At 46.0% G+C, this 25,872-nt stretch overlaps 1 protein-coding gene across 2 annotated transcripts in view; it reads left to right on the forward strand.

The window, feature by feature from the left end:
* The first annotated feature begins 13,294 nt into the window (after positions 1-13,294).
* LOC126538853 (uncharacterized) overlaps positions 13,295-25,872 on the forward strand; it is a 35,276-nt gene continuing 22,698 nt past the window's right edge. For both annotated transcript variants that reach the window (XM_055074997.2, XM_055074996.1), the window contains exons 1-2: positions 13,295-13,545; positions 16,510-16,610. In XM_055074997.2, the coding sequence (XP_054930972.1) occupies positions 16,533-16,610 (78 nt within the window). In that variant the 5' untranslated portion in view covers positions 13,295-13,545; positions 16,510-16,532. The remainder of the gene's footprint in view (positions 13,546-16,509; positions 16,611-25,872) is intronic.

A 25,872-nucleotide genomic window follows, 5' to 3' on the forward strand; every position in this document is an offset into this window, starting at 1 on the left:
TGACAACATTTGAAAGTACTATAATAGGCAGGTGGCTGCATTTGGAGCCGTTCAGCATGGTAGGCTACTGCTCGGCGTCGCAGTGCCGGACGTACGCAACAGAGCTCGGTGTCAGCCTTATTCACACGTAGCCGCAGGACGAGGAGCTGCGTGAGCTTGGCTCGCGAAGCTTAGAACCGGCAAACAGCCATCGGCTACAACTCGGGCATGCAGCAAGCATAGACACGAGGAAGATGTCTGCTACGGCGCCGCCGGGGCTGCGCTGTTCGGTGAGGAGCAAAAAACACGCACTGAGACGCTCGACCACGCCCGCTGCTCGACTAATGTCATGACGGTTTAGTCTATGAACTCCTTGATGCTAGATGCTGGCAAGTTCACTGGAACAGAAAGGGAGCGGTAAGACGCACATTAAAGAAAGGCATGGCATATGGTCATGTTTGTGTTATTAATTAATGCACTGGATTACTAAAAAGAAGCAGAGCGAAATAGCACGCTGAGAAGACCGATAAACATACAGTGCGACGCAACTTGAGAAATAATATTGAAATGTCCAAGAATTTAGAAGAGAAAAAAAGATTGAATCGTCGCGATGGCACATCACAGTCGGCGTAGGCGTTGAAATCTCTGTAACGAAATTATTTTTGAACAGTTCTGATAGCGTCCACGCAACAATGGTTGTTAGTGTACTGTCAAATGCTCATATGCTGCGGCCTAAAGCTCACGACACAGTGCGAAAACGCGCTCACCACGAAAGCAAAACATTGTACGCGGACATGCATGTAGACGCGCAGTCGGTCGCTGCGAACCCGTGCGATCGCTGCATTGAGGCTTCATTCTGTTATGCTTCATTTGGCTATACAAACAACCCACTATAAGAACACATTTCGCATAGTTTATTCTCAGCATTTGCCTACCTTTCACGCAAGAAGCCGGTTCGGGAGACTCCATCGCGGCGACCGCGTGCAGTGGTGTTCACTGTGCGTATTCGGTAAAGAGATAGCGTCTGTAAACAATTCTGTGTTTTCAGTTTGCCCAAGATTATTATATCGACAGTCAAAAACTTCTCTCGTTTTGAGAGTACTTACACAAATGTCCAGGAGAGCTGCCGCGTGTTCTTATTGAGCGCCGTAAGCGAAACCTATGAGGAGCGCGCCGCGTAATTCCTCACACTACACAAGGGAGGCGCTTCCGACAGATGGCGGCTCCGTAAGTCCTCGCACCCAATACTACCGACTCATTGCGCTCTCCATCTGCGTTGGTAAGGTCATGGAAAGAATGATTTTCATACAACTCGAGTGGTATCTTGAGCGCCACGGCATTTACCCCGGGGACATGACTGGGTTTAGAAGAGGCCGCTCCTCTGTTGACAACATCATCGACCTCGTGACGTCTGTGCAATAAGAAAAACACCTCATACGTATATCGGCTGCCATTTTCCTCGATGTGAAAGGCGCCTATGATAATTTAATGCATGAAGTCATCCTTGATGCTCTAGAAAATAATGTAATTGGTGTAGGAATGCGTCAGTAGATTCGGAGCTATCAATTCAAACGATCCTTCTTTGTGCTAAGTGCGGATGACCGAACCACTGACCATTATTCTTGCCGTGGCGTCCGCCGGGCGGGGTTCTTAGCCACGCTTTGTTCAACCTTGAAATCATTGGACTGGCCGAGGTTCTGCCACATACAGTCAACTTTTACATATATACTGACGACATCTGCACATGGGCCTCGGCATTTACAGATCCACAGGTGCGTGCACAACTCCAAAAAGCAGTGACTCTTACATCGTCGTACCTGCGTGCTCAAGGCATCAGCCTTTCGACCGAGAAATGCACCTCAGTCTCTTTTAACCACAAGCACATGACCTGGTACCCAATTTCTATTGACCATCAAACAATTTCATAATTATCACCGATTGCTAGGCGTTATTATCGACAGAAATATTTCATGAAGGCCCCACATCTCCTGCCTGAAGAAGAGGCTTACCTCCACCACCCATATGCTAATGTTTCTTGTCGGTAAAACATGGAGCACATCCGTCGCCATACACGCTTCAACTATGCAGGACGCTCTTCTTAGGATACTAGCGATGTAGCGCACCAGTGTTGTCCAATGGTAACAAAACTCACGTCCGCGTGCTACAGAGCATTCAAGGCCAAGTCCTTCGAACATCTCTGGGGTTACCTCGATGTGCTTCAACCGTAGCAACAGTTACCACCGCGAGAGACCTCAAAATAACGACTTATACAGCTGTCGACGCACTCCGGGCGCTTGTTCGCCATATATCCAAAGTTCCTGACCACCAACTCGCTCGCTTGCCTCAGAAGAGACGCAAGGCAGCGTTTCCCAGATCAGTTGCATCTAACCAGCATTCTTTGTCATTTAGATACTCGCCCGCAACAAGAACGCCGTATACCCTCTGTAGTGTTTGAAAAAGCCTCCTACGTACCCTGTTGTTCCAGGAATTGCGAAGAAGGCTAGCACGACCCCCGCAGCTCTCAAGCAGATCACATTGACACTTTAGCATTGTTCGTGCGCTAACGGAATCCACGTTTCGCGGATGGTTCGGTGTCGGAAAGTTCGATAGGCGCCACTGTTAACTACATCAATCGGTCGTCATCAAGCTTGAGGCTTCACACGTCACGACATCTACAGGTTCCGAACCGGCCGCTCTTGACGCTGTTGTGGAATATATTGAAAAAGAACCGCCTAGCAAATGGGCGGATTCGAAAGCAACCCTCATAAGCTCGTGAGGTTTACGACGGGATAATTACAACCAGCTGCTGTCCCAAATCAACGAACTTTGTCATTGCGCTTCTGAACGAGGACATGATATCATCTTTCAGTGACTGCCGGGACATTTTGGCATCGTTGGTAATCACCTCGCCGATGGCGCTGCCCGATATGCCCAGGCTGGAGCACCGACACTCCTTGTACCTTTATCGAGAGTAGACGCTGCAAGAGACCTGCGCAATCTCGCGCGTACTATCATGCTGAATTATTGGCATACACTGCAGAACTCTAACCGTCGATTATACAGCCTCGACCCATCACCAAAACTGAAATTACTAGCAATCCTTTCGCAACGTGACGTAACACTGCTGTGTCGGCTGTGAGTAGCATTCACTAACTCATACAGCTATCGTATTGGAATGGCGGACTCACCAATGTGCGCTAAGTGCAAGTGTGAAGAGGCCATCAATCATCTTCTGTGCTACTGTTCTCGCTTCGATAATCAACGTCAGACTCTCTATTGTGCCTTGAATAGACTGGATGATAAGCCATTTACAGAAGCAAAGGTCTTGAGAGCCTGGCCTCACAAATCAGCCCAGAAAGAAATTCGAGCGCTTCTTCACTACTTGAAAACAACAGACTTGAGTGCCCGACTGTAGACATGCTGCACCTAGCAGCATGTCTACGTGCAATATAGACTAACGTCCTCTTCCTCTCTATCTCTCTTCATTTCCCTTTCCAATCCACGTCCCCACGTGTAGGGTAGCAAACTGGACTTAGTCTGGTTAACCTCCCCAGCTGCCATTCCTTTTTTTCTTCTCTCCCTCTCTTAATACAAATGCAGAGGAGGCTATACCAGGTGTTAGTGGAGGTCTTCAAGGAAAAAATAATCGCATCGTATTCCTGGCCACTATTCGCAAGAATTCGTTTACGCTATAGTAGGTAACAAGAACAGGCACACACGAATGATGTAACCGATGGCGCCTAGGGAAAACACTTATACAGAAACTCCACTAGAGTTGACTGAACTTGCTTACGCACACCCCCAATTTTTGTGAGTCCACCCGCAAATTTCAATTTGGCCCGCCCTAAAACTTCAAGTTAGCCCAACCTGAAATTTCAGTCGACGGACACCGAAATTTAAGTTGGTCCACCGACAATTTAAGTTTGCCTACCCACAAATATATGTTGGTCCATGCCCAAATTTCAAGTTGACGCACCCCTAAATTTCAGTTGGGTCCCCCATAAATTCCAAGTTGGCCCACCCCCAAATTTCAATTTGGCCCACCGACAAATTTCATTTGGCCCACCCACAATTTTCAAGCTGGCCCACCCAAAAATTACACTTGGGCCACTCCTAAATTTCACGTTGGCACACCCCCAAATTTAAGTTGGCCCGCCTCTACTATAGGCTTCCCCATGCATTTTCTATGGAGCCGTATGTATCACTATGGGTATGCAAAAATCTGATCACATGGGTATTTCCTCCAATCAATTTTATTTTTCATCATTTTTTTCAATTGATCGTATCAATTATAAAGCTACCAGTCACCTACATTTCCACTGTTGTAACGTTTAAACGTCTTAACTTCGCAAATTACACATTTTTGTGCAGATGCAAGGCATTACACTCTTTGCCTGACGAACAGATTTTGCTGGGGTGCTCGCCTAGGAATGCTTACGCATTAAAATGCTTATGGCACAAAACATTTTCCGAAGTGGGCCCTAAGCTTTTCCGCAAATGCCATAAATTGTATTTACGTCTGCATACCATTACGAGGTCCAGAATGCCAGGCAAACTTGCAGTGAGGCAGTCGGCTGGAGTCATAAAGAAAAGGAATGAGTTGTTGAATGATCTAAAGATGAATGCAAAATGTGGTAACCGTAATAGTGACGACATTTGTTATTTGTCGGTGTTTTATAAATAATCTCCTTGAAAGCTTCTTGAGAAAGGGCTAGGATAAAAATATCAAAAGCGACTTTTCACACCTTCTGAGTGGCTTAAGGGTGCTCTATTTTAGAAAAAAATGTGAAGATTATACTAAAAATTCTGCGGGTGTTTTCCTGAGGACAATAGTGCAGCTCTTCATTAAAATGATGGACACATAACGAATACGGAACATCTTTTTATAGCGGAGTTGTATATATCTACCTTCACATACATTTTTAACTGTCCGTGCCTCAAAACTCCCGCGCCCTCAATAAGGAGGAGGAGCAAACCAATAAGGCAAGTGCTGACAACTGGCGTAGCAAGAGGAAAGCTAAGGAGGCACTAATATGTATTTTCATAAAATAAATAATTGTGGGAACTCTGGCGCCAATGTCTACGGGAACTGCAATCGGGGCAGTCAGCCAGCATGGGAATTATGGGAAGTGTATGGATAAGCCTAACCTTCGTCCTTCCGTCTTTCAAACGCCTCTTCGACTTTGTGAATTTGTCATTTTCAACAAAGTACTGTGTAATAAAGAATTACATAAACAATAATAAAATCGTCTGCCTGCAGGATTCGAGCACATGACCTATAGCACAGAAGCCCGACATTGAAACCATCGCGCCACGGACGCTTTCTTTCCTTTATTGCCTGTTTACGACATGTCCCAAGCAAAAGAAACCGAACAATATTTACAAAACTATCATTGTCCGCCTTACAGAAACACAAGCCTATCGGGGGCCAACGAGTACATCATGTGCTTCATGTGTAAGAGAAGCTCTACACGAGGTGACGAGTCGGAAACGTTTGGAAGAGGCTTTCGTTCTTCAACAAAACGTGTCACACTCAATTTGAAGTATTCACACGTCGAACGGGTATCCAGATCGGCGTGCCAAACGGCCATCCTGCACCTGAAAATGCTATGGAGTGCAATCAACATTATTAGGTCGAATGGCGTCCCATCCTCACTTTCTACAGGGAGATGCCGAACACCTGAAGGATCCAAGGGCAATTTTTTTTAATGGTACGCCGGTCCGATAGAAATACGGCATCCCAGCAATCCAGGAAAACATGCTCTATCGTTTCTTATTTTCTATACATTATGCAATGCGTTCCCCATGGCACGAACATGCCATTTTCTGCCAGCCAAGGTTCGACGGCAAGCGTGCCTATATGCAGTTGGAAAAAGAATGTTTTCATTCCTGCAGGTACGATCGCCTTTTTTCGCCCTATTTAGCACATCCTTCCCTCGTCCTACAGGGTACATTGACCTATACAGAGGTACAGGAAGTACAACATCACACAAGTCTTTGTACATATTTTTTTTCGTGTTCCAGCAGCCAAATAATCAAGCGAAAGCCGAGCGGACGAAAAAATACAAGCTTGTACTACGTCTTTGAGGAAGCCATGAATGCTTCCTGACAAATTATTCGTGGATTCAACAATATAGGGCAACTGTTTGCCCAGACGAAGCTGGCACGCTGTGTGTATGAAAGTGTCTTTTACATCACGCAAGAACAAAAGGGGTTTACAATCTGGCGCAAAAAGAAGTTTCAGTCCCAAGCCCCCCTTCACACTCGCAAGAAGAGGTTTGTCCGACTTGTGCTTTCCCACGAGAAAACTGCAAAAACACGGTGATATTTCTGGATGTCAACTCTCGGGCAGTGAAGAACCTCTAGCACGTAGAAAATTTTACTGGCTAGAAACAAGTTACAGAAAGCTGCTCTGGAAAATATTGATTATTTTCAAGCACTCCACTTTCTAGTCTGATCGCGCAATTCGGTCACCTGTTCTTGCCAGTATGGTTCACTGTGCTTGTAGAAATGCGAGGGCGCCCCTGGATATTTCATCGGTGCGTTAACCAAATTGATGTTAGCGAAAACGTCTGTGGTCTCAGGCCATTCACCATTCCAAAACCGCAGGCATTTTCGCCAATTCACCGCCCTTCCACTTGACGAACAATATTTTTTTTAACCTTTTCCAGCACATGTACAATGCCCTCATAGTCTGTACAAAAAATAGCAATATCGTCTGCGTAGGCAAGAAGCCGAACTTCGGCCTCATGTAGTTTGAATCCACGCATACGTTCCCTCTGTATAACACATAAGGCAAAAAGGATCCATATATAAACAAAACTACAGCAATGACAAGGGGCACGCTTGGCACACCGATATCTGCACACCGATGCACTCACCGACCACTTTGTTTACAATTAATTGTGTTCAAGTCCCGATATGCCATGGCCACGCATTCTTTTATTACACTTCCTACGTTAACGTATTCTAAAACACAGAATTCTTTCGTAGGGCACTCTGTGGAAGGCCTTTCCTAGGTGGACTTGAAGCGTTGCCACCGTGGTTCCCATGGCGTCGCAGTACTCTGTTATACTGCGTGTTACGCGTATGTTTGTGAATATTGTCCGACTTCTGATGCCGCATATTCGATACGGCCCCACTAAGTCTCTTATTACAGTTTGCATGTCCTTCGCTAACATTCTCATTAAAACTTTATAGTCATATTTCGGTAAACAAATACGATAGTATGCTGGCAGTCTACGGAGCAACTTCGGGTTTCCTGACTTTGGAATAAGGATTGTATGTGACGTCGAAAACGATGGCGGCAACAGATTCAAGTCGAATGCCTCATTCTACAATTTGGATAGTATAGGCGAAAAAACATGTTTGAAATTTTTGTAAAATTCTGTGGTCAAGTCATCTAATCCTGGCGATTTCCCTGCGTTCATATTTTCTATTCATGACTTCTTTGACAGAGATTGGAAGTTCTAATAGGGATTCAGTTTTATCGCTAATTTTCGGCATCCTGGGAAGAAATTCACTCTTAAATCATTCAGTGTCTATTGCAGAACGCGAAACCAGTTCACAATAGCGTTCAAAGAAAGCATTCTTGATTTGATCGGCATCTTCAATGGCCTCATCCTGCAGTTTTATTTGAGCAATCTGATTGCGGTGGCCGCGCCACTTTTTTGCGCCAAGCGCTGTTTGTCGGCGTTTCACCCGCTACCATGCGTTCCATCCTTCCCCGCACGAGTGATCCGCAGCATCTGCTGATGTCGAACTGCTCCAGCTTGTATTTCACTTCACAAATATCGTCAGCGTACATGCCTGGTCTATCACTTCCTTTTTTTTATCAGTTTTTGCAAGTTTTGCTTGAGAAGTTCTTTTACAGCGTAGCTGTATATGGCTAGCCGATTCGTCCGTCCGTCCGTCTGTCTGTCGGCAGCCTGCACGCTGAAAACTACTCCGGCGCAACTTCATGCGCATGCGCGAAAAGAAAAATAGTGAAAGACAGGCGATTAGCCAACACCACTTAGGTAGAACTAGGCCTGTTTACTCCGATCCATGATGTCACGCTATCTGACCCGAAATTTCCATTGACAAGGCTGGCGCGACGAAAACGGCGACGCCAAAATCACTGTTGTACATTCGGGAGAATCCCCATTAGATTCTATGGCAGTAGGGCCAGGTAACATGACGTCATTGATCGCAGTGAAAGGCCTTGCGCTATCTAGGTGGTGTTGGATTAGGTGCGCAAATAGGACGTGGTCGCTCTCCGTCGCAGCCGATCGAGCGCGCAGCAGTTTTTCCCCGGCTCCCAAATGGGTAGGCCATGCGTCCTACGTACCCCTTAGGAGCAGGCAGCTTTCGATCAGCAACGCCGCGAGCAGAAACGGGAACGAGCTTGTCTACGCCGTCTTGATGCTGCAGCCCGGGCACAAGAACAGGCTCGTGCAGCCAAGGGCAAGCAGCAACTGCGTACCGAGGATCCGACAGCCTACCAAGCGTCGTTTAATGAATCGTGGGGATTAATCCAGTGATTAACACCGGCACCGCGCGTTTCAGCTTCGTTGGGTAACCATCTGCACGGAGTGATTGGGCGGTGATTTTTTTCTTTTTGTTTTATTGTGATTGAACGTTGCAAAGCTTTTAGTTTTATTTCTTGTTTTAACAACTCCCATTTCCCTCCACATTTTCTTTGGGTATCGCTCTCCATTATTTCTATGCTTCTTCTTACTTCTGCAGTAAGTATATCACCATTTAGCAGCTTAGAATGTATTTCCACTAGTGCCAGTCATTTTCATTTTCTTTGCGTCCATTAATGCAGAAACTGACTAAGCAGCGATCGCTAAATTAGATGCAGTCCACGTTGTACTCTTGAGAGGAATGAGCTCGGGTGCTAAATAGACTATATCCAAGCGGGCATGGCTGCTGCCCTGGAAATGAGTGGAATGTGGTGTCCGCCCACCACCAAGACAATCCGACACGCCCACCATGTTACTCTGCACCAATATCTCACTAACGATATCAGTACTTCCGTCTTTGAATGGCGTTTGCTTGATTTATCGTGTGTGGACAATATGCAATTAAGGTCGCCTAATAGTATGACTAGTTTTTTCCAAACACAGTGCTGCCTAAGTCCTTCAAAAAGTGTACGTCTATCTCCTGCACCAGTCTGGTCATACACGCAAACAGCGCGCCACTTTAACGATGCTAACGCAAGATCAGAGACCGCGATCTGCCGAGACCACACTGTTACCGTCTGCAATTTAACGTTGAGTGCTTACGGCACGAACAGCACGCAGCCAGCCGATGTGCCAACTGCATGATTAACCAACGCATGATGCCGAGCTAGAAACTGTGGCACCATGCTTTCGCGGTCTCCGCTTCACCATCAACATTTGTTTTGTGTACATCTATTAAATCTAGGTCACGTTTACTGACTAGTCGGTACAACTAATTCTTCCTGTTTTTGCAGCGAGTGCTCTAGGGTTTATAGTAGCGATGTGAAGCGTGTTATTTAGAATCATGGCTGAAAAAGAAAGGGAATCGAGGCCGTGAGCAAGGCGCTTACCTTATAAGAAACAGTGCGCGCAATTAGGTGGCGTCCACCACGGCGAAACGTCACGTTGGCGGTGGCAGCGGACGCGCCGCGCTCAGGTCGGCCCAGGTGTTCGGCCGCTGTCGATAAAGAGGCCTACGCGTCGTAGCTGTCTTCGTCGGTGGCTCACTGCCCACCGCTTTGCAACCACACTGGTAGCCGCGGCCCCACGCGCGTACATGGGTACTGTGTCGTCGGAACTTGTCGACACCGGTTCTGAGTTTGCGATGCCAACTGCCTCTGTAGTCTTGGGAGCGATCGAAGTGTTGCTGCCAGTATGAGAACTTTCACAAGTCTTCTTCTTACTCAAGGCCTTGTGGTCGCCATCCAGTAATGGGCTTAGCTTCGTTGTCGTCGTGACGTTGCTGCCTGTCCCTCTGGCTGTTTCTTCCGTGACGGCCTCATCCGTGATGTGCCCTGCCACGGCGTCATGCTTGGAAGGCATGGTTACGGCGACGTAAGTCGCAAATGAATAAGTGCACTGCACCTCATCATGGCCGAATCGTTGACACAGGTTGCAACGTGGAATTTCGCAGCCTTTGCGAATGTGGCCTGTACACTTGCACCGTAGACATAGCGGTACCCTGCCAGGCACAATAACCAAAGCCAGCTCGCCAGCAATCTTTAACTGATGCCGGATATCATCTGTTTTGACGGCGTACTTCACTTTTATCGCCGCTGTCCGAGTTGTTGACGCTTTCCCTGTGACGCCGTATGCTCGCCATTTCTCCCGCGTGACTTCAGCCACCCTCCCATAGGGCAAAATACCACGCGCACGTCTTCTTTGGTTAGGCCATGCAGCAGCCAGTGTATCTTGATGCGCAGGTCCTGGTTGTCTGCGTCGATGAAGAGACGTGGGCGGTATTTCACTTTCACATCCTTAGTAGCAGCGAGGCGGTCGCGCGTTGCATCGGCATCATTCAGCGTGACGGCCCCCACGTGGCTCATGTGGTACACTCCCAAAGCAACCACTTCGAGGAGCGCACCAACTTTAGTCAACGTGTCCCTGTAGTTTTCGATGCGGAAAGGCCTGGCCCTCGGGTCCCCGTGCATAAACACCGTATTGGCTATACGATGCGTCCTGTCGGAAAAGAAGGCAAAATCACCTGGTAAATCTTGATCATCGGGCAAAAAAATTCAGTGCCCTTCCACTCTGTGAAGAAGGATGACCAGCGAAGCTGTGTATGTGGGCCCCTTAATGGCGGACTGCACCTCCGCGGCGAGTCGGCCCGGCACTGCTATCTTCGGGATCGGCCCCCGTACTGGAAGTGCTTAACGCCTGCTTCACCTCCACCGCGGCTCGGGCCGGTATTGCACTATCTTCGGGATCGGCCCACGTATGGGGAGTGCTTAACTCCTGCTTCACCTCCGCAGGGGGTCGGCCCGGCGTTGCACTATCTTCGGGATCGGCCCACGTATGGGGAGTGCTTAACTCCCGCTTCACCTCCGCAGGGGGTCGGCCCGGCATTGCACTATCTCCGGAATCGGCCCACGTATGGGGAGTTTTTTGCTTACCACGCAAATGACACGGAAATTTCCTTGGACGGCAGAGGCATACAGCTTCGCTGTAAAAAGAACCTGCTTCCGCGGCCCAAGAGGGCCGCTATCACCGCTCCGATGGAGCAAGCCAGGCCGTGTCCGATACGGTCGAGAGCCGGAAGTGGAATTACGCCACGGACGCATTCAACGACAAGCGGCATAGGAAGCACTTATGAATTTCTTGTGGGCAACCTACGGAAGGCATTCGACACTGTCACACACGAAGCCGTACTCTCGACGCTGAGAGGAGCACGCCCCGGAATACGAATTGTTAACTTTGTAATTAAATCCTTCCTGAAGTATCGAACATGCAAGATCTGTAGTGGCAACACATATCCAAGGACATTCACGGAGAATGCAGGTCCTCAGGGCGCGATTTTATCGCCTACACTGTTTAATATAGTCACGCGAGGGCTGGCTGTGCTTCTCCGACGGCTTCACGGTGTCCAATTCACCATATATGCAGACGACGTGACGTTGTGAACGGAACAAGGCGACCGTCTCAGGACAACAGAAATAGCCGCTAAGACAATGCATAAAGCGCTCGACATATTGGCGGATTATTTGAAAGAAAGAGGCATGCAGCTGTCTTCGGAGAAAACAAAGTACACCCTTCCCGGCTGCACGGTGCAAAAAAAGGGAAAAGTCGAGCTGTACCTAGCTGGTAAAAAACTTGAAAAAGCGCCGCAACGCCACGTGAAGATACTTGGCATTACAATTCACGAGGATGGAGGAGCGGCTACCTAGCTCAAACAAATGGAGCCTACATTGAAGAAACTCCTGCACCTCGTGAAACGCATATCGCAGAAGCGTGGAGGAGCTGGCGCCAAGACAGCTCGCACTCTGACGTCGGCAGTGCTTACGTCGAGGGCTTGTTACGGTGCGGTATGCTTTGAACTTACCAAAGCACTATACAACAAGCTTGAAAGGATGCACTGAGAGTGTCTTCAATTGATCAGGGGTCTTCCCCACCACGCGCTAGTGCAAGAGCTGCATTGGTACGCGGATTCGTTCACTCAGGGACATTATCTTAGAACACAAGGAGGGACACGATCACCGTCGCCGTTACAGACGCTTTGGACAGCAGAGTTAGGCGGAGAATGTTCGTCGAACAAGGTGGAAGTACTACCTGCTGTCGCACCTTGGGACGACGTGCAGGTTCGGCTCACGAAACCTGTCACTCGCCGGCAAACGAAACAGTACCACGGCGTTTATAGAGCCAAACTCGCAGAACGGGCTGACTTGAAGGAAAATACCTTTTTCACAGATGCGGCCTGGGATCCTTCTACCTTTTTAGCGGCACTGGCAGTCGTTGAAGGTGAGAACCAAGATCTCCAGATCCACCAACACCAGCAAGAACCAACCATTAAGTCACTTGAACTGCAGGCCATCCTATTTGCCATAGAGAGGCTGACGGGAAAGGCGGAAATAAGTGCGGAAGACCACAGAAGCAAAGAATTCACAAGATTCACCGACTCTTTGGACGCCCTAAAGGCGCTCACGGGGACGCCTAGAGTCGGCACGTACGCACATGATACTAATGTCGCTTGCGCATCCCTTCATCGGGATTGCGGCATGGACGTGCAAGTGGACTGGGTTCTGGAGCACTCTTGCAGCATCGGGAACCGTGCGGCCCACAGTGCAGCGAGCGAGCTGTCATCTCGCCTGGGCGCAGTCCCTCTCATTCCTCTGCGCGCGCGTGGACCCGGAGGAGGAGCGCGAGCGACTCAAACTGCAAGCAAAACAGGAGCTGAAGGCGAAGGTACCACACAATGCCGTTTGCCCAAAGGGCTTCCTTGGGACGCGCGAGTCCTGGTACACAAAGCCAGGACGGGCGCAGCACTCACCGAAGATGTCGCGGCTAAGTGGCACGCGCACATCGCTTGAAGGAAGACGCCAGGTCATCAGAGACAACGGCTGGACAACGAGGAGGGCGAAGAAACGGAGCCGAGCATGACGCTGCCACCACTGACGTGCACTACGTGCGATATCGGTGCTCGTCCGACAGGCACCTATCGTGATACTGTCCCAAACTCGCGATAGTAAGAGAAACACACAAAGGATGCGGCATTACCTCACTGGAGGCATGGACCACGCCACCCCCTCTGTTCGACGCCCGGCGAACTATCAACTCTTTATGAAAGTTGGTGCGCGAGGCCGGCTTGGCCGCCAGGTTATGAACGTGAAGTTTGTTTTTGTTGTTTTCTCTTTTGCTTTTGTAATTCTTTGCTTGTTTAATGATCCCCGCCACTGACCCGCACCCGTGCATGGGCCACTGAGCCATCCTTTTCATTAAAGTTGCTTCCCTTTTCTTGCGGACAAGCCAGCGTCTTGAGACGCTTGGAGCGTTTCAATTTGGACACCTCAACAGGTTGAGCAGCTATTAGTAGCGAGCGTGCGTGATCGCAGAGTATTCTACAGACGCGGAAGAGAAAACCCCGAAAGTAAGTTAAATTTTACACTTAGTGGTGTATTTTGTCTTTTTTACAGCTACGCTGGTAGCCCACATTCACAGAGTGAAGTGGCTGCAATATTTTTTTGAACTAGCACACAATAAACGTGAAACGCTGCCATGAGAAAGTGTCAGCGGCACATCAGAATCAAAATTAGATTGCGGTGGCCGTGCTAAGACAAGACAAAAAAATTAGGGCAGAAACCCCACTCTGGGGAATCGCCATATATTGCGTAGCATTCTCTATAATCCTTACTATTTGAATTGAATTGAATTCTGGGGATTCACGTGTCGATAAGTACTATTTCATTATGAGGCACGCGGTATAGTAGGGGACTCCGTATTAATTTTGACCACCTGGAGATCGTTAAGGTGTCCCCAATGCACTGTAGTCATTTCTCATGAAGCATTAGAGTTGTCACCGGGTGGTTGCGGGCATACCATACCGTGGCGCATACACTGGCTGGGCCGAACGGTTTTCAACGCTTCGCCTTCGAGTGGAACTATTTCGGGGTGGGGGGCAGGGGAGCGGAGCCCGCGTGGCTCCCCGAAGACTGCCATATTTTAAGAGAAAAAACTACAAACAATACCGCGCTTACTATGACAACCTCTACAGCAAACTCGTTTTACCACCAATCAAGCGTTTGGTAAGGGAGAGAAATGGGACAAGGGGACAAAAACGTTAAAGAACATCAAGGTGTTAAAATCATTCCGGAGTCCGCCACTACGGAATACCTCATAATCCGAGTGCGGTTTTGGCACGTACAGCCCCATAATCCAATTCAAGTGTAATTCTTCTGCCGCAATGCGATGCGCCATGTGAGGCAATGACGACGCTAGGTTATAAAATATGGCGCACAACAACGCCTCAAGCAAACACCTCTCCCTGTGTCTTCTGTGTAATACGCAGATAAACAGCAGTGGTACACGCAAGGTAACGTTTAACATCAACTGACCACTTAACATCACGGCTAATTATCATCAATCAAAGCATCTAGCAGGGAAAGCTTCGCTTACACAGATTGCCACAGTGCGTGGTATCTGAATAATTTTTATTATTGTCTTATATTTTTTTCTTCCATTCGAAGATACGATGCGATATTCCTTCGCTATGCAACAATTACTTTATGGTAGACTAAATTTGCCTTTACTTCGCAGAGATATTCTTTAAACCAAATTATGTGTCAAAGCCTAGTGAAATACTCCCATACGGCACTCAGGTGATATAATTGTCACTGCAGAAAGGACGTGACAAGTGTAATAATTCATCAAGTACTCCTCCCCGAAAGACTGTCTGACCTCTACCGAAATTTGAAATTGCCTGAAGTATTGTCCAAGCTGCACTTTTCCAAAATATTTGCGGATCGGATTATTGTCTCAGTGCGATTCATTAGAAGTGGTGAAAAGCACACTGCCTTTGACATTTCAAGATTCATTATATTTCTCTTCTTTGTGTGTGTGACATAGGCACACACTCCTACAGCAAACATCATGGGTTCGACGCCCTGGTCTGCAAAGACCGTGTCTGTTCCTGACGTCACACAGGTGCTCAAAGGAGCACGCTTTCCATTAATGCATTGCACGCTGCAGGTAGCAAGCGTCCTAGCCGTGCTGGACAACGGTGCTGAATAGCTGTCCTGAACAAAGGAGGCGAGTGTAGCGTATTTCGCGGACGCCTCGTAGCATTGCACGGCAAGGCCTTGCCGTACTTTCAACAAATCCTATATTCCGTAAGCATATGGCCATGATTCAGTGGTGGGTCGTGTTAGCAATTGTGTTAACTTTAGCAGGGTGTGCTAGTTACGACGAACGGCTGAAATGGTGCGGCAAACGGCTCAGTAAGTATGCGGGCTGCTTTTGGCAAGCATTACGCTAGCTCTATTATGATGTAGGTATTGTTGTTTAAGGTCATAGAAAAATTGTGTGTTTTCATTGTTATATAGTAAAGGTCATCGCAGCCTCGAGAAAATCTTAACGCAACATTTAGGCGAGTCAACTTCACCGAATGTTGATCTTCTTATATGCGTGTAGTATTCGCTGTGATATGGATCTACAAGACTCGCCGTGGTGGTTGAGTGGTTATGACGTCATGCCTCTTTGTACGAGATGGCGGGTTCGAACACCGGCCGCAACGGTCTCATTCTACCTTGGTTGGAATGCAAAAAAAAAAAAAACGCTTGTGTTACGTAAGCTTTAGGAGCAGGCTAAGGAATCACAGATGGTCAAAATTAATCGGCAAGTCCAATGTAGAGCAACGGAACATTAAGCTCCATAATTTAATTCTTTAGAGTTGCATATAGCAATAAAGCTGCAGCGTTTCTGGTCTACAACGGAAATGCCTTGCCGATGACTTTTTATGGAAGTCTGTTTTTAGAGCGCAGCTCTTAGGCGCCCGTTTCCCCGTTGAGCGTCGGCGTGCCTCGTCCTCCCTGAGCGTAAGTGAGTGAACGAGCACAGCGAACGATGAAAGAGCGAAAGCGGAGCGCAGCCTCGCATGAAAGACGGCGAGAGCGAAGAGAGCGCGAGAAGGAAAGCAGAGGAAGCCCCCTTGAAGCAACACCAGATAACGCTCCCGTCCGCGCATCCGCGGCAACGTTGGCACCGGCCATGCGGGGTAATGAAAAATAAAGAACCGGAAAGCTCGCCTTCGCCCGTAGCGTTCGCCGCAAGCGTTTCCCGGTAAGGATTACGGTTGCATAAGTTGCAGTTGCCAGGAAGCGGCAACTGTGTGGCTGGTCTATATGTAGCGCCGCACGTCGCGGCTCTGCCACTCGGTGCGGCGATCGGTGCGGTGCCTCAATATATCGCTGAAATAAAAGCACGTCTAGAGCAGCGCTCAAATTTCGCATTAGGGAGTATCGTAATAGTAGGTGAATTTTTTGTTATGCCTCTTCAACTTAGAACGAACTGTATAGTAGCAACGCGGACATTTCTGCACTGAATTGACTTTGTTCAGATCCGAGGGACTTCGCTCGTGCTATGCGGGCGGCAACGGACATAATGCTGTCGTGCAAGGACTACATCATGAAGCTAGACCTAAGCCCACTAATTCTCAAGGTGAGCACACCACTAATCTTTGGGAACTTCACCAAGTTTGCGGTTGCCTATGTGTCCGTTCGTATGTAACCTATTTTACTGCAGCTTGGGTCACTGGGTGGTCCACGGTGTAAATGGTAGAGGTCGAGCTGCTGTGCTGAGGGAACTGGGTTCGAAAACGAACACCTGACCAAGTTGGATCGCTGGGTGTGAGACACGGGTTGTGGGCCTCCCATCAATGGTCATACCTCTTGGACACCAACTAGGGTCATTGGCTGAGCCAATGGGCCACTTTGTGCAGCTTTTCAATGACAAAGAAGAAAAAAACCCTTTGAAATTTCTGCCGTGCAAGGCGCACTCGAACGCGCGTCATGTACGTTCCTAAAGGCGCCCGAACTGACATTGCGGATGGGCTGCTAGATGGCGCAGCGTGCCCACAGGAAAGCGTGAGATAAGAACCCAGCTGCAGTATACGCCTCTTACATGACGCGTTTCAACAGTGTTTTGATAAGGTATGTCGCTACATTACTTCGATGCTAAACGCACTAACGTGGGCAGTCATCCAGCGCTCGTTGCTGCCGGATCATTTACTAATAACCTTGTGCTTCCTGACGTCAGCGCCTGCAAGCAGACGACGGCGACCGAGGAGCAGTCGTTTGTCAAGCAGTCGGTACTCGCGAACGCTCACTGTCACACGGGCCAACCTTCGACCTGCAGGCATGGTATGAATGCATGCAGACCCTTTATTAGATAGCGCCTGGCATTTCAACGGTTTGGTTGGTTTTGTTAAATTACTTATATTTAAACATGAGGGAAGGTATTGCCTTCCAACGATCCAAACTACCGTCAGCACTTGGAGGGTGTAGGCTACGATGCAATCATGCCGAGCTGCTCTCCAACCTAAGCAGTTGATTTTAGATTTCAAGACATTGCTTTTTTTTGTTACATTATATTAGCAAATTCACATACCACACATGTCGCAGGAAGATATAAGCAACTTATAGAACAACTTACTTCACAATGTTAAAAAGAATTCCGTAGTTGTGCTTTAACGGTGCACGAACGTGGACGTTGTACTCGGCCAAGCTTTGCAGCCACAGGGCCGCTGTGCAAGGCTGCCGCCCGCCCACAAATATAGTGCTAGCAGAGCGGCGTGAAACGGTACCGTTGGTGTGCCTCCATATAACGCTCATCATATAAATTTCGCAAAGCTATATTTTTCTTCTTGTGGTGCTGCAACGTTATTTCCCGTTTACTATCTATGATGCACCTATATATGGTATATCTACGATGTGTATCTGCAGTATACCAAACAGAAACGAGACACTTCTACGTCATTTGGAATAGCTGGTGCAGTTTCAAAGTGGCAGAGATGACTACAAATCTGTCATGAGTTGACGACGGTTTTTCGCCTACGAAGGCTCTGTCCTCGCTAACAGCGATGCCTTGGAAATTGGGAGCACCAGTCCAGTACTTCGTCTTGCTTTAGTACGCGAATTCATTTTGCATTCACATCAGCCTAACATAATAACACAATCTTTGCGGTAAACTTCGACAGAGGAGATACACTGTAGTATTTCAGCAGGTGTGTGGTACATTCAAGGTAAAGGGACTGACAACCGGCCACAGCGTGTTGTGAGTGGTAATGAAAAGACCGTAACTTATACTGATAGAAATGAGCATGCTGTTCGCGATTTGAGTAGAAAATAAATTTTATATTGGCACGGAAAGTCGCAAAATACGGTAAGTGGCCTGAACTGGCGGTGAAACCCTGGTACTTCTGATGTAGTATATCAGATCACTGTACGTAAGTGGGCTGGTATTAGGTATCGCATACTTATTGTTTAAGTTGCAGTCCATTATATTATCAGGCGCTTGCGCTTTATTCTATGCGTACTACGAAGTTAAAAAAAATGTCGACGCTAACGAGCAGCGCTGCCTTCGTGGTAACCATGGTAGCGGCAGAGCCGTCTCATCCTTCAATGCATGACGCCGCACATGAGTGCTGTTGTATACGCGCGTGAGCTTGCGAGTGAGTACCCGGAGTTATGTGGTCCCTGTGAGGTACAAAATGCCAGCGACTAATTGCGCCGTGATTGGGTACAAGCAATGCAATAATAGCATTGTTGTCACATCATATCACTTAAGTTGGCTTGGTATAAAAAAAATTGCCAGGTTTAGCTTGGTTAAGCCAAGAATGCGTTGCATATTGCGCGCGTTGCATATTGCGCGTTCCGTGACGTCACGCGCCGGCGCAGCGCCCCTAGCGGGAGGAGCGGGAGTCAGGTGGTGGCTGCGGCCGCGCGCGACCGCGCGAGTTGGGGCCCAGCTTTTCCTCCGGCTGTCGTGACGTCACGTCACGTGGGTGCGCTAAAGGTCAATGGTGGCTGCCCGGCCGCGCCCAAGGGCTGAACTGAGTGATTGCAATATGCAACGCATAAAACTCTAGTGTAGGGGTATGAGCCACTATGATGGCTCATACCCCCAATGGTGGCTGCGCGGCCGCGCCCAAGGGCTGAACTGAGTGATTGCAATATGCTACGCATAAAAAAAGCACAGCGCATGCAGCCACCAAAAGCCACCAAAAGCCTTCGAGGCTAGTTTCTGTTACTTTGGCGGAGCCGTCGCTGGGCCGTAGATTTGGACACCACCTATTATTGTAAAAACAATTGAACACTTCAGAAAATCTGAACAGCAGAAACATCGGTTTGATAAACAAAATATTACTTTCTTAGCCCTAGGGCCGAACGTGTCATCTGCTTCCCAGCAATGGCGGCATATATCGCGCTCACATATTGTTCTTTCCAGTATGTTTCCAGTGCACGACTACATTCTCACAGCAGACCGAAAAATTATCCGATAAGGAACATGGTGCACGATGCTTACCACGTTGCCACTGTGTCATTGAAGACTGGTAAGCTTTCCGTTGCACTAAAAAAATCTGCTACTATAAGGTTGTCAGCCCCTTTAAGGAATGCACCTGAAGTGAATTGTGAAAAAAATGCATTCTCTTTAGCTCAATGCAGGGAAACACGGTAGCAGTTGACCGAACTACGGTGGTCCGAACCTAGAATTTGGTAAAATCAAGATATGTGTAACGGCGATATTGCCAAGCTGCGCATCGTTTGAACCCTAGGCACCACAGTTATGCTACCACCGTTGGACTGCTAAGCACGAGGTCGCGGGATCGAATCCCGGCCATGACGCCGCATTTCGATGGGTGCGAAATGTGAAAAAACCCCTGTACCTAGATTTCGGCGCCCGTTAGAGAATCCCCGATGTTCCAAATTATTATGTAGTCTCATACTACGGGGTGCCAAAACGTGGTTTTGGCAAGTAAAACCACATTATTCTTTAGTTATGCCATTACCACTTCGAATGATCTATTCACTCAGCGCTACGTGCTACTACGAAGAATCAAGTATGTGAGGATAAAAGAAGAACAGAACGTTTGTTTAATAGGCTCATCTGTGTCCACAGCCACTATAGAAGACGGATATGCGGAGCACATCAACACTGAAATAGTCGAGCCACCCGAAAACTATAGGTGAAAGAAATCTTCCAAACTAGCTTTCGCGCCTTAAGCACTGGTCGTATCATAACATATATTTCAGGATAGTGATGGTTCATCTGCTCAACCCGGAAAGTTATTTTCAGAACCACGGTGAAAGCAATTGTGGAGCGTGATTATCTTTACACCTTACGTTTCGTTTTTTTTTTAATTTCTGGAATTTGCGAGTCCAATATGCGCAGCTCCCTTGAATTTTGGGTTTTCCTTCTTTATGTTTACTCCGAAAATCTTTCACGCAGCCTATAGTAAACTGTGTTCCACAAATACCACCTGCTTAACAGCTCGCTTTTCGGTATTATTTATTTATTTATTTATTTATTTATTTATTTATTTGGGCAAAACAAATACAAGGTTCGCCCGCAAGGTAAGGCCAAACGAGTGCGTAAACCTCCTGACTAAGGCATTTACCTCGCTGGTGCACCAGAAGTGGCAGTTTACTAATAAAACCAAATACAACTAATAAGACAGAAAACATCAAGACTATTTACAGCAAAATTTTAAACACATAGGAAAGTATCAACTGTTTGCAAAATACCAGGTAACTAAACAAATACAGCACTGAAAAAAATAAGAACATTCTGTTACTAACAAAAGTTATAGAATCAGAATATAACATATATAACATCACTATTGACATCAAACAATTTAAAACTCCATTAACATTCGTTAAACATGTTTTGATTGGAAAATAGTAAGTCTTGTATTGCATGTTTAAATTTGTCGATTGTTCTACAATTTACAGCTTCGTCAACAATGTTAGGGTACGTATTACATAAACACAGTTTCATATTCAACAGCTTGCGTGCCCTATTTTGTCCTTGGTTTCTTTATAACTATTGAAGGGCGACGTAGGCTGCATCCTGTGTCTCTACTCTGGTAACAATTTGAAAATTGTTCAGTGTTTCTCGAGACCTCATTAAATAGCCGTATGCAGATCATTGTTTTGTAAGAGTCCCTAATATTAGGAATGTTGTAGTGCATCATTAATATAGAAGATCCTATGTATTGTTTTGAGAAGTTCAACAACCGAACAGCTCGCCGTTGCAGTACTGTCATTTTTCCTATATCAGTTTTATTACCATTTGCCCATACTAAGAGGCAGTAGCTAAGATTCCAGTGCACAAACGAAAAGTACAGTTGTCTGAGAAGCCTGGCAGGCACAACACATCGGATCCGCTGTAGCAAGCCAACAGATCGTGTAACCTTAGTGCGTACCTTATTTATGTGCTCTGTCCAGCTTAGGTTTTTATGAAATGTAACACCCAGAAACGAATGCCTTGAGACATGTTCAAGTTGCGACCACAATAAAATAGTTTTACGCCGTAATCTATTTGCTTATTCTTGGAAGAAAAAACTGTAAACTTCGTTTTTTTTTCGTTTAAGTCAAGTTTATTTAGATGTAGCAACTCGCTAAGTTCTTGTAACCAATGTGTTGCGGTAACTTCTAGTTCGTGAAGGTCTACTCCGGAAAAAAAAGACGTTAGTGTCATCAGCTACAGTATGATTTCATCTGTCAGTGGAACGTTTATTATGTCATTTATGTAAATAATAAATAATAACGGCCCTAAAATGAAACCTTGTGGTACCCCATATTTAATTACGCTCTTTTCAGAACTGTACCCTTCCAAGGAAGTATACTGAAATCGAGATTCAAGGTAGCTATGCATAAGTTCTAATGCTATGCCTTGAACGCCATATACTTGGAGTTTCTCTAGTAATATGTTATGTTTTATGCTATCAAATGCTTTGCGAAAGTCTAGGAATATACCAATGGTAAACATTTTTTTCTTCGATATTATTTATAATCGAATCTCTGACTCTTGATAACGCCATTTTGGTTTATTTATTTTTGTGAAAACCATATTGCTTATCCAAGATAACGCCTTTGTCTGAAAAAAAAAAAAAGACTATTTAGACGCTTATATATAATACGTTCAGCCGCTTTGAAAAATACCAGCAATACCGAAATTGGTCTATAGTTATTGTTAAGTATTGGTCTATAGTCATTGTGTGTCGCACTTAAAGATTACAGCGACACGAGCTATCTTCATTTTTAGGAAAGATTCCACTGGATAATATACTGTTACAAATGTGTCCCATCGGGCCACAGATTATCTGAGCAACTACATTAATAGGCTGGACTTGAATGTCATCCTCGCCAGCAGCTGATTTATTACTCAAGGAATTAAGAACATAAAGAATCTCACTTTCAGACGCAGGCATAAGAAACATAGTCTCGTTGACGCGATGATTTATATAACTTCGAGTATCAGATGTAGAAGTTGAAGCACCGGCATAACAAAATTATTAATAAATAAATTAGCTGCATCGTTACCACAGTACTTATCTCCATTTACAACAATTTCATGTGGCATACTCGGTGAAGACGACCCTATTAGCTCGCGGTATATGTTCCACGTTCTATGACCATCACTCATAGAGGCTTCAAATCAATGCGCGTAATATTATAATTTTACTTTCTTGAGATCTCTGCTCCCGTTGTTTCTAACTTGTTTAAACTCTTTAAGCATTTCAGGTTCGCGAGTTTTTAAGAAGTTATTGAACAATTTGTCTTTGTGTTGAATGTGCTTGTATAGTTCTTTATTTACCCATTCCTTTCAAGCTTTTTTTTATGTTTCGCCACAGGGATGCAAGGAAATGCTACATTGTATATTTGTTTCACTTTGGACACAAAAGCATCGTATGATGCTGTAGGATTTTCTTCAGCGTAAACATCAGACCAATTTGCACTGGCAAGTAAAGTTTCAAATACCCGTATAGTGTGAATATTTATGACCCGCTTGAAGGCATGTTTCCTATCTGCGCGCACACGAAATGGCAATGCGGCAAAAACGGCAGATGATGACTTATGCCCGAACTGAGCACTCCAGAACATGTCTCATCTTTTGTGATAGAAGTAAAACATAAATCAATCAATGTTTTTGAGTTCAAAGTTATCCGCGTAGGAAGTTCAATACGGTTTGCACAGCCATTTGCTAGCATATCTTGAATAGGTTGGATCCTGTGATAATTTTTTTAATGTAAGTCAACGTTGAAGTCACTAACAATTACCGAGTGTAATTTATTCGTGCTAGCAAGTTCAAGTACCGAATCCATATAATGAAAATGAAGCAGTTTCCTTGGAGCACCTTGAGGTGGGCGGTAGACAACAACAATCATAATATTTCGAGGAACTACTGCAACACATTAAAAATCATCAGTCACACATGTAAATGCAGCCAAGATTTCGCAACAATGACATCCACGAGTATAAAGAAATGCGCCACCACCTCGTTATCTTGAACGATAAATTGAGACGTGCTTGTAGCCCGAGAAATGTGTGACGTCATACTCGCTCGCATACCAAGTTTCCGAAAAAGCTAAGAAAGAAAAGCAGCAGTTCAGCTGATATCGGTATGCCTCAATATCAGCCTATTTGTTTCTTAAACATTGTGCATTCATATGAAACAGTTTAAGCCCCTTTTCATGGAAGGAGTTATTTTTCGTTACTAAGCTGTTGAAGGATGAAACACTATGATAAGGTTCCATGTTTGTGGTAGTTTGGTGTCTTTGATCCTCAGACGGTCTTGCTTAGGTCGCTTTCTATGGCGAGCCTTATCGCTCGAGCATTCGGCTGCTTGCGTACAAAGATATTTACTTGTAAACCCTATACGAATTGATAGTTTCATTGTTTTGCGTGTTTTTTGCAAGCCAAAGCAACCGATTATGCGTCGTTGCAGTCAAGTTATCAAAAAATTTGATGCCCTGCGTTTTGTGCCTGAGGTTTTTCTTTTCGAACCATGTAGCCTTCTGTGTTCTGCTGGCAAAACGAACAAGAACGATAGAGTCCTTGTTTTCTTTTGCGCGTAGACGGTGCATTCCGTAAATATCTTTTTTAGATAGTGGTGGCAGGTCAAGCTGTGTAGCAATCTTATTTATTTCAGTTAACAGATTCTCGCCATTTTGTTGAGACAAGCCATGAATTTCTATGTCGTGTCTTCGGCTGTAGTGCTCTAGAGGGTTTATTTCTTCCTTTAATTTTCGTCAGTAATTCGTCAGTAATTCTGAAAACATCTGCAATATTTTAACAAGGATACTCCCGAAGTGAGTGATACTCAACGTGGGTTCTTAAAGAAATGTAGAAAGTCGTAGAGGTTTGCTTCCGTGCTCTTTTTATTGTGCCAAAGTCAAGATCTTCTCCTGCATGCCCATGAGAGTTCAGAGATAATTCGCAGAGGCTGGTCAAGTCAGTGTTTTGTCGCTAGTGCAATGTAGCTCAACCTTTCTTTGAGTTAAGGTCCCTTAGTAACAGCAAAATAACATTTATCTGCAATGTCAATCATTTTCATTTTAGCTCCAAGGACCAGTAATTCCTCACATAATTTCAGAAAAATATCATTTCGAATTGCTTATACGGACACAACAGTTTACATTCTCACATGCACGTCACGCGGAACCCTGAAAAAAGATCTCTGATGCAAACTGCCAATGCCCATGCTATCAGAGATTTCTGTTAAATATTTTTCTCTGCAGTCCTGCTGTTAGCCCATGGCCAACAGGGGGGTTGCAGAGGAAAGAGCTTCTTGCTTTAAAGACTTTTTGAGAATACATTATACATGCGCATTTTAGCTCATTGCCACATCAAAGTGTCATTACCACAGACGCGCAATGTGCGCAATAAAAGTTCAAGTTATTTTAGGTTGTGTATAGTTTATTTATTTACTTAGTTGCCACATTTGCAGTCATGATGAGACCAAAGCAGGTGAGTACTGTATTAGACAGTTTCACACAAAGAAACAAACAGATTATGCCGCATGGTACAGTAAAAAAGAAAAAAAGGTACTTTAGGCACAGCAAAAATCTCCGATGACGATGTGACATACAATAGATGCTGTGACGTAGTTACTAGCATGAACAAGACAAACGAAAAAAAGGTTGAGACAGGACTAGCGCTCTGTCCTATCCCAACTTTATTCGTTGCCATACAATACTTTTGATTACTATAACAACACCACTCATTAAGAAATATATTATTACTAAATGTTATATAAAGATAGCGAATAAATGATCAGTGTGAAATTACAGAAATTGTGCATATAACAGTGTATATGTGACCACAGTTTGCAGCGTGAAATGCAGAAATTTTATGCGCAGGATGGATGGATGGAAAACTTTATTTGGTCCTGCAAGTAGTGATAATTAACCACTAAGCGGGCCGCTCCCACGTCGGGACCGGAAGGCCAAGCCTCACGGCCACGTCGTGAGCCTGCTGGACAGCCCAGAATTGTCTATCCAGGTCCGGGCTGCGAAGTGGAGCCTCCCACCTGGACGCATTCTTGATCGCCGAGTCTTCGATTCTTTCACAAGACCAGAGCATGTGTTCGAGCGTGGCTAAAGCACCACAATCTTGGCAATAAGGCTCTGTATACGTCTCCGGATAAAACATGTTCAGTCTCCGTGGGGAAGGATAAGTACCAGTCTGTAGTAAGCGTAATGTAAGTGCCTGAGCCCTGTTTAGTTTAGGATGCGGCAAACCGTAAACCCTGCGATTAAGAAGGTGATTTCGTGATTTCATTGTATATGGAAGAGGAGTCTCTGTTCTCGGGGAGTACCGGCACGCCGTAGCGCGGGGCAGAGCGGAGGGTAAGATCTCGCGCTGCCTCATGAGCGGACTTATTGAGATTCGGAGGGGCTCCCTCAATCATCCCAAAG

Source organism: Dermacentor andersoni, chromosome 8 (assembly GCF_023375885.2).
Source record: "Dermacentor andersoni chromosome 8, qqDerAnde1_hic_scaffold, whole genome shotgun sequence".
NCBI lineage: Eukaryota > Metazoa > Arthropoda > Arachnida > Ixodida > Ixodidae > Dermacentor > Dermacentor andersoni.